The 9925-nt window shown below is 38.3% G+C and overlaps 1 protein-coding gene across 1 annotated transcript; it reads right to left on the bottom strand.

The window, feature by feature from the left end:
• Positions 1 to 6274: 6274 nt before the first annotated feature.
• Positions 6275 to 8550, bottom strand: LOC112275248 (uncharacterized). Its single transcript, XM_024505457.3, has 2 exons — positions 7677 to 8550; positions 6275 to 7427 (listed from the first exon to the last, which is right to left on the bottom strand). The coding sequence occupies exons 1-2, from the start codon at positions 7917 to 7919 to the stop codon at positions 6699 to 6701; spliced, it is 972 nt and encodes a 323-aa protein (XP_024361225.1). The 5' UTR covers positions 7920 to 8550; the 3' UTR covers positions 6275 to 6698.
• Between the last annotated feature and the right edge of the window lie 1375 nt (positions 8551 to 9925).

The following is a 9925-nucleotide window of genomic DNA, read 5'->3' as shown; positions in this document are numbered from 1 at the left end:
AGAGATAAAAAGGTGGAGTATTATTCATGAAAATCTAGTTTCAGGCTTTTGTAGAAGGTAGTTAAATTTTCCATGTAAATCAAACTCTTAAGATGAGAATAAAAACAGCTTTAATTAAATTACAAACAGTGTGTTGTGGTAAAAAATTTGACCATGCCAGACACAGAATTTTATATGTGCTTGAAAAAAGTAGAGTGTAAAATAAATTAAAAAGACCTAGATGATGCAAAGTTTTAAAACTTAATATAGTAATTAATGTTTAAAATAAATAATTGAAGTTCAGACATTGCAAATTTAATGTATTACATTCAAATAAAACTTACAAAGAATTTGTTTTATATGTTTTCCCATTAGTAAAATGTTAATAAGTATCATTTGTGATGGCATAAAACATGACTAGTCTGTTTTTGTGTTAATATATTACCTTCATGTATAGTTTGAAATAAAACATCTATATATATATATATACACACACACAAGAAAAGTATTAATTGGAACATAAGACATGAATCTAGAAAATTGAATGGTTGATTCTTTATTGAGAACACATAAAGTATCTAAAACCCATATCATGCTGTGTAAAATATATCATATAATTACTTTTTGAAAATATGGTTTAACGTGAAATAATGTTTTTAATTTGGTTTTAATGATTCAAATACACTGGTATAAAATTATTTAGCAGTTCAAAACCCACATACATAATCAATAGTGACAATCTGTTGTTCTTTCTCTGTAACTCATGTAAAATATGAATTTAAAATTGAATAACAGGAGTTCAGTTTTGGAGATTGTTGTCATCAAGGACATTTTAACACAAAACATCAAAAATACGTTTTTCCTATTTTTTTTCATGGTGAAAAATAATCGTACAAAGTTTCTTACCACTGACAATTTCTTAACGAAAGGATTAGAATAATGAGAAATTGATTTACGCTTGGCAGGAAGAAATAATAAAAAGCACCTAGTAATGAATTACCTGAAGTTCTATTAATAATTTTCAGAAGAATTGTCTTGAATAAATTATTTCGGGAAATATTCATGAACCATGGGACAGAGATAAAAATAAATGAATCTCTTGCATTATTATACTGTGTGTTGTCATATTTGACTTACTGTTACAATTTAACTACGATACGCTTAATTATATTTTTCAATCATTCAACATTAATTCCCAAATGTTTAAATGAAGTTTACATTCGTGGATGTTAGATTTTCACACAATCATTAGAGCACAAGTTGAATGAAACATCCAACATTCTATAAGCTACACAACGTTCAACAAATGTTTTTGGAATGTTACAGAAGGTTTGTGTGAGTGATTGTTTTCAAATATTTGTCACATTAAGCTTCAATATTTTCCACATGAATCTAAAATAATTCTGAAAACAACCCCAAAATCTTAGAAAATTATGATAATCACAATCATCTCCACAACAATCTATATCAATAAGATTAGGTAATTATGTTCTTGTGTATTCAGAAATGCTTGTTGAATTTTAATAATTATATTTAATGCCACTTTTATATTTACTATAAAACATATAACATGATACAAAATCTAATTTAAAATTTATATGTAACATAGCTAAATCTGAATATTAATATTATTAACCAAAACAACATAGTTTACAAAAACGATATCTTTTTAAAATAATAATAATAATAATAAAATTAAAACCATGGAACACACTTTAAGTTCTTACTAAATTTTAGAAAAGAAAAAATATATATATACCACAAAATACTCCCAACTTGCTGTTAGTTTGAAATCACATATATATTAAGTGCAATGCTGATAACTTAGCATTTAAATTGACTAGATAGCATGTTAGTGAGTAAAACTATTTGAGGTAATAGTTTACGTGAGTACAAAATAAAATGAGACTTATTGCTTAATGGGTCTTCAATCTAAATTCTGATACTTTAGATGTAAGCATGTTCAAAATCTTGTAGATGGAAGGTTCTTGTTATACATAGCTTTAGTTTAGAGGGATCTTTGGTCACCTTAAATCAACATTGAAAGGTTTTTTTTTTTTTTTTTTTTTTTTTTTTGTTGTTGTTGTTAAGTATTGATTTGTATGTACCAAACTTTGTAGAATTCTTTTTGTGTCAAAGTTGACAAGTTGTAGCAAAGATACATGTGAGAAGGAGTATTGCACCAACTGTTAGTCTGCATTAGATTGCTTTATTAGAGACTATAAAGATTTGAACTTGATTTGAAAGATGGGAAGGAAAGCATTGTAATGATTCATAAAATAATGTATACTAATTATCACATAAAAAAATGCTTTTATTGTAAAAAAAACATTAATAAGAATTTGGCCTTGTAATTAGTACTATTTCTTTATTCCACCTTTTTTCTCCCATATAACTACTTGTTTTGGTGGCTACTTATACTACTTTCAATACTTGATTGCCACTGGTTGTCTTCTTATTGGCAGCTATTTACTTTCTTGACCTAATCTATTTTATGTAATTACAAGGATTGAGTATCTTTGACCATGTTGGGTTGGTTATTTTTAATTGCCCTTAATTAACTAGACTAATTAGGAAGATCTACATTTTTATTAGATAAAAAATATGTCACTTAAAATAAATTAAATCAATAAATACATATTGTTCTAAACACTGATTGTGATTCAAAACATTTACTCTAATTAAATATAGTGTTGCATGCGTACAAGAAGAGAGTGGATAACATTTAACTTTTCATTGATTAGAGCTTTGCAGTGTTTTTGAGTTATTAAGTTCAAATGCACAGTGTAAGTACGATTCTACTTTTGATTAATTAAATGCAAAGTTTATATTGTAGAAACAGAAGTAATATTGAATCATTGTTTTGAAATATAGACCTTATACCTTTATGCAGATTTGACAAGTTATTTTTATTTTTATTGTTTCTCACTTTAGTTATATAGAGAACAAGAAGAAATTTACAAGACTGACTAAAAAAAAGTGTATTACTTCTAACAATGATCAAGTTTATTTAACTATGGAATACTACACTACACTGTATGAAATGAAAAAAAAAACAATCATGCAAAACAGTAAATTAAATACTTAATGTACTTGAATCAACTTTGAGCTTATTCATTCAAAACCAGAATCATAGAAACTAATTCAATTTAAAACTGCACCATAAGACAAGCTTAATTAATTAATAAATTAATTATTTAAAAACATAAAAAAAAAAAATTAAAAGAAGAAAAAAACAAACAATGAATCTAAAATGAAATTTGATCAACACATACTCATGTTTTTTGTGTAAAACAACAACAACAACATGGGACTAACGGTAGGTGAACAGAAGATTGAAAAGAAAAATTATACAATTACAAATAAACAGCTGTTTAAAAATCAACAAGGTGAATTATGTAATCACAATTGTATTTGTAAGAAAAAGTAAAGTATGTACATCCACTCAATATTCATCCATTCAACTAACACCCCATCCATTACAAATGCTCATCCACCATTCATCCATCATGCAGATGTACGAACATCCCCCGAGTCTATTATTCATCTAAGTAGCTTCATCCATCTATATGGCAGAATTACATCCGTTCGCAACGTGGCCATCCTTGCTCATGATCTTCCTCCTTTAAGAGCTCTCCTCTAGAAAGTAGTGAGTTTACTACTTACATGTCGGGATTCTATAACTCACTCCCCCCTTGAATCTTCGATCATGGAAGATCCAAATCTACCCATCACACAATAAAGGAAACCCACGCCCCTAAATAGATGATTATGCCTCTAATTTAAGTTTAGTGGACCTGCTAAATTGGGTTAGCTGGGATGTATATATGGTGTTGCGAAACTCTATTGGGGGAAGGGAAGTCCCCAAATGGAGCTTCATTCATTAGGAAGTAGGGCCAAAGTGGTTGGGCTCCACCCCTTTCTGTGCTTTACTATCAGTAGACATTAGGGTTTTAATGTGCTTTTGTCGTCTATTTACGTTGGCATTAATGCTAAGTTGCGATGTATTATGCTTCATTTAGCAATTGTTTTGTATTTTTTCCCAATCAATCGAGTGAACTCTTTGGCCATGCTTAGATGGTGAATTCAATGGTTTCTCTTTAATAATGAATGCGTTTATTTATATAAGTGAAGTATTTTTACATAATTTGGATTGTGGGGTAGGCAGCACAAGGCTCTTCGTTTCACAAATAGAATGGAACCGTTTGTTTGGACTGGCGTGGAGGGAATGAATGTTGAAAATTTTCATTCATCTAAATGGGTCGACTTAAGCGATGCGGATGGATGAGGGATTCAGAAAGAGATGAATGAATATATAGCGAACGGAGTTCGTTCAAAAATTTTGACAGTTTTTCCCTTAATGTGTTTTTGTCCCTGTCAATGTTCGCCGAGTTCCCAATGCAGTGTCCTTAAAGTTCCCTTGGCGTTCCCAATGTTGTTCAGTTGAGAGTAATAAATAACTCCTCGTGTGAAAAAGGGGCGACATCGATCATTCCGTTATTTTGCTGAGAGAGTGGGATTTGGATAAATATTTTAAAACTGAATTAAGTTCATTCATCCATTCACATCCGTTACTTCTTCTTCTTCATTCTAACCCAACCGTTGGATGCTGAGCGTCCACATAAGTGGCATTGTCTGGCATTTTTAATTTTTAAGAAAAACATATTCAAACAATAAATATATTTGAATTAATAAACAGGATATTATGATGACTACTAATACTCATTTTCAAAATTCTACTACTATTCTATCCTAAAAATTGTTGTTTCTTTGTATTTTACACCTGGCTTTAAATTACACGATTTAATTCAAAATTTATTATGATTGTAACGATTAAAGTAAACAGTAAAATATTATTTTTCATTGTAGATTTAGCTTTTTAAAGCAATTATTGAGGAACTGGGCCTCAAAGGAAGAAAAAGGATTGGAAAATACTCTTTAGAGAATGTTTTTATTAGAGAAGAGCTCTCTACATGGAATTTTTTCGGAAAATGTAGTGTCTTTGGAAGAGGGAGAAAGTTCGTTCTCTTCTGAATTTGTTCTAATTTTTTTGTTTTTTATTCTTTGATGTGACCTGTCTTATTATTGGGTTGTGAATCATCTATATTCTTTGGTCAAAAGAACGTGTTGCTAAGGAGCCTGCCTGCAAGGAATTCATCACCTCAAGTATTTTATTTCGTAGAAAATGTTACTTAACACTTGACAGAGATCAGGTTTGAAAACCACATTCAATAAACCCTTACTATTATTATCTACGATTCAAGTTGAGTTTCTAAAAATAGGATATAATTTTATTTTAAAATAACAGGACAGTACAACACCCTCAATTTCAGAGGCGTACTTCAAAAGAATGAATGAAAATTTCCAAACTTGATGGGATACTGTAACTTATTATCTTTTTGAACATTTGTAAGTTGCCATGTGTCAGGAAAGAAGCTGATGTATTAGACAGAATTTACTTTTTCGTTTTCTGAGGATAAATTCCTGTACAGTATGCAAGTGTTCCCACTTCGTAAAATGAGGATGCTCAATTCTTATTTTAGAATTCATGTATATATTTATATATATATATATATGTATTCCTTTCAGATAAACTGGTTCTCTAACATGTTGATTTCTGAATGAGATAACTATTGTACACTCATACCGATGTAAGCATTTCACAAACATTTTCTATAGAAATGTTGTGCAAATTGCAGTAGCCATGCTGTAGCATCAAACTGCTACAACCCAAAGCTCCTATTAATTCTCATTCCCTGACTGAATTTTACCAGTTGAGACGAAAAGTACCATCACAAGTATCAATTCCTCACAGCTTTTGAATATTTATCCCACAAACTCATGCTCCCATTGCTGTGGATGTTTTCAATGGACTTGCACCTCCATCCATAGCAAAGACCTATATAACAAGAAATGTGGGTCATGCTGGTCACCAGATTATAAAAGTCAAGGCACTTACAAAACCCTAGTTGCAATTTGCTCCCTAGGAGTCCAATAGTTTCAGGGTGGCCACCCAATGAGTGGGCTGGCTGAACTAAGTTTTTAGGGTTTCACTGCTACAGCTGGCCCGGAATCAGCTGGGTTTGCACACCGTATTCGGGCTCCATGCTTTTGAGACCTGTGGAGTTATGATCCGACACTGTTTCCATCATATGCCCACAACGTTGCGGCACAGATTTCCTTTCTGGCTTTTTGGGTTCGAATGTTGCAATTGAGACAGTGGAGAGGAAGAGACGAGAAGAGTTGGCTATGAAATCATTGTTTGATGCGCCCAGAATGGGGGAGGGAGGGGGGATAAAAGGAGAGTGAAGTTTCATTTATATGTTGCAGAGAGTGTTTCCTCTCCATCGAAACAATAATTAGAGGGAAGTCGCAAAAATCATGCTGTCGAAATCTCATCAGTGGACTGTCCTACTAAAGATACATTCGTTGCTACTTCTAGTAAAGAAAACGAGAAAGCGAAGGCAAAATGTTGTGATCTAAGCTCAGATGAATCGTAAGTGCTCGCGGCGGCGGAGGCGCAGATGTCGAGCCGCTACCATGGCCGTAGCGAGCCAGGATTCGCAGAATGGTCGGAATTGTCAGGGTTGTGATGCACCCTGTCTCCTGGACCACGCTCGGCGTGCTTCTAAATCTAAGTTCTCCGAGTATTTACAAAGCCTTATGCAACCAGTGTTGGAGCATTTGAATAGTGGCCTCGATAGTGAGATAGCCTACAGTCAGGCGTCCACCACACCACATGAAAGTGCCATCAGTAGCACGGCCCCTTCTTCTTCGTCTGATGAATATGAGCCAAATTGCATGTTCAGTTTGTTCTCATGGTCGCTGGCTAGGCGCGACCCTGGAGAGCGCTTCGGAGAACCCACCAATCGACAGGGTTGCCAAGGGACACAACTGTCAAACATGAGATTGTCTGGTGCCCGCAAAAGCGGTCCTCTGCTCCTCTTCCTTGGCTTCGCGTCGGGAGATAACACCCAGCCATGAGGATCACGGCTCACCGCAGCCTGTTTTCGCTTAGCAAAATTGGGGGCAGCTGGTAGCGAGCCTGGTTCCTCAGGGTTGCCGTTCGCGGCGGACCTTCTCCCAGCCTTCTTAAAGCGAATGCCGCACGCATTGCAGAGAGACTTCGGTCCCCCTGGCCCATTCCTCCAGAGCGGAGTTTTGGAGGTGCCGCAGTGAGCGCACACGTGCACATGCCTGTCGGCCTCTTGCATGCATCGCTCAACCTTGGACGCAGCAGTATTACCCTCGGCAACAGCACTGTGTGGTAGATTGTTCGGTACCCAGGGTTGGGGACTCGAGCGATTGCTGTAACTTGAATTGCGAACCATGCCAAACAACGCTTGTGAGATTTCTACTCCATCCTTGTAGGACCGTGAAGAAGATTTCGTCCATGTCTTGAAACTCTTTCTGCCGCCATCACTGAATCGGCCTTGTCTTTCTGAGATCTGGACACGATGGTTACAAGGACAGATGAGTTCCATATAGAGTTATCATAACTACCAAGTAACCCAGGAAAAATTTATCATAAGAGATGGCGATTGACCCAAGACGTAGCAACTCATGCAGATAACGTCTTGCTGATCAACAAAGTACCGTGGACACCGCACGAGCGGTATACTCCCAATTTTCATAACAAAATCTTTACAATCCTGTCTTTAAAATCCAAGCTTGTTCTCAACGGTTAGAAAGCATGCCTTGGGATAATACTCCGGAGAACCATCGGGATCGCTGCTCCCACCCCAGGAAACATCCTGATCGCTTTTGTCGAGGGATGGAACTTCTCTGTCCGAGTGGACTGAGATGGACCAAGCAAGGTTTTGGTTGGGGGATCCTGCACGAGAGAGCCGCGCAGGAATATCTGTCCTCGAGGTGGTAGACCCTAGAGAAAGAGTGCAGTTCATAGCCAATGAAAGATTGCAGTAACTGGGTTCCTCCATAGATTCCTACAAGCGATCGAGAGAAGTCTACTCGCTACTGCTAACACGCACCCCTCACACACTCGCAAAAATCCTCAGCCGCCTCTTGCTTCAACACGTCGAAGGAATGGCCCGATCCTTGTAGCAGTTCAATCAACAGGTTTGCTGCTCATAAACTTGACACTAATGCGATGGCGACGCGGAATTTCTAGACATCATAAGTACCAACATTCTGCCACAGTTGTCCACGACCACTCACAAACTTGATTCTCAAAAACCACACGACCTAGACGCCGCCAAATAGTCTTCCCGACTATCCGCACTGGGAACTCCCCCGCTGCTCTATCAACACTCCCCCTGTCCCTACACCAGCAATCGCCATCCATAGAATCACAAGAAGATAGAGAAAACACTTGTTTGATTACACACAACCTCACAACAACTGCTGATCGATCGCTAGTAGAAATAACACACACTCACACTCACACTCAACGCTTCACGGAAACGACACAACAGTCTAGCCTGGAGACTCTCTCTTCTAATGATCAGGCAAAACGCCATTCACTACTCAGGTGATGTGCAACGCGATCGAAGACACCGCGTAGAGCCGACGTCGACAATGAAGTTTCTTGAGCTGCTCGGATTGCTCGTATCTATAAGACAATGGAGAAAAATCTGGAGCCAGTCGATCCCAGGTTGGGAAAGGATCGATCCCAGCAGAATGAACGGCGCAACGGCGAGCGAAAGACGCAGAATAGCGGCTCCGACCAATCGCGGCTCCCTACAGAACAGAACAACGAGGAGGGAGGCTCTGAAGCATCCATCCATCCTTCCATTCTTGCCTTCCTTCCGTAGAATGATCGATTCCTTCATCCACATACATGACCTCTCTCCATCCCTCGTCTTCATCTATGTTGCATTCATTCATCTATCCATCTCCAGGCTTATCTCTTCGTTGCTGACAACCCCGGCCCGCGTCCACGACCATCCAATCCCGGGTGGGGTAGGGTGGGGGCCGGGCTGGGTCATAATGCGAGGCAGACGTGTCGCCCGGCTTATGCCCAAGCTGCCCCTCCCCCCAAAACCCCTCCACCCTACTTTTGCTTTTTCTTATTCTTCTTCTCCTTTTTGTATTTACCCCTTCCCTTCCCCACGGGTGGTGATTAAATTCTGTTTGTCCCCGCCTTGCCTGGCCAGCAGCAGCTCGCCTCCCCCTCTGGCCCGCCCCGTCCCGTTTCCTCCTGTGGGAGCGTAGGTTGGTAGGAGGATTCTGAGTGAAATGTGCGTTCCTGCCCTGCCCTGCCTTGCCCCGCCTGGAACCCTACTACCTGCTGGTTTTGGGGGGGGGGGGTACAACACTCACTCACTCACTCACTGCTTAGTACTACAACTCATCCCTCCCTTTTTACTTTATGATCGTATGTGTGTATGTATGTGCAGCAGGGCAGCAGGGCAGCAGGGCATGCAATGCAGTCAACAGGAGGAAGACGTTTTCAGAGTGGGATGTGTCCTCCTCCCCTCCCCAGTGGTGGTTGACATTTGAATGTTGGATGTGTGGCTTCTTCTTCTGTAGTTCTCTCTACATATTTGCTGCTGCTTGGTAGGGGGCTGGGCTGAGGGAGGGAGGGAGCTATCTGTAGCTGGCTATGGCTATCTGGCTATTCTTCTTCTTCTTCATCTTCTGCTCCCCCTTCCTTCGATGAGATAGATTCCCTTACACTCCTCTCCCCCTCCCCTCTTTTTTTTTAGTATTATTTCTTTCTTTCCTCCATTGGGGACCTTTTTCTCGGAGCCAGAGGGGTGCTGTGGTGGAGGAGGAGGAATGAGGAGGAGCACACTTTTTGTATGTGTATGTGTGAGTTTCGTCTCGTTCTGTATGTTTGTATGTGTGACGCAGAGCTGAGGTTGCCATGCAGTTGCTCAGAGTGACAAACCCCCACCCCCCCTCCCCACACGATTCCTTGTTTGGATGGATGACATGTGAATTTCTGTAGATGTGTTCATTCCTCACTGTTGTGCATTTGTCA

The sequence above is a fragment of the Physcomitrium patens genome, chromosome 22 (assembly GCF_059467195.1).
Source record: "Physcomitrium patens ecotype Gransden chromosome 22, ASM5946719v1, whole genome shotgun sequence".
Classification (NCBI taxonomy): Eukaryota; Viridiplantae; Streptophyta; class Bryopsida; order Funariales; family Funariaceae; genus Physcomitrium; species Physcomitrium patens.
Note: the sequence above shows the minus strand (reverse complement) of the source record. Positions and strands in the feature narration are given on the sequence as shown.

Bases quoted from the DNA above. Each gene is read 5' to 3' on its own strand.
- LOC112275248 (XM_024505457.3), bottom strand. From the start codon at position 7,919: ATGGAGGAACCCAGTTACTGCAATCTTTCATTGGCTATGAACTGCACT. The intron at 7,428-7,676 runs GCATGCTTTCTA...CATCGTGTCCAG, and splicing joins CTCCGGAGTATTATCCCAAG to ATCTCAGAAAGACAAGGCCG.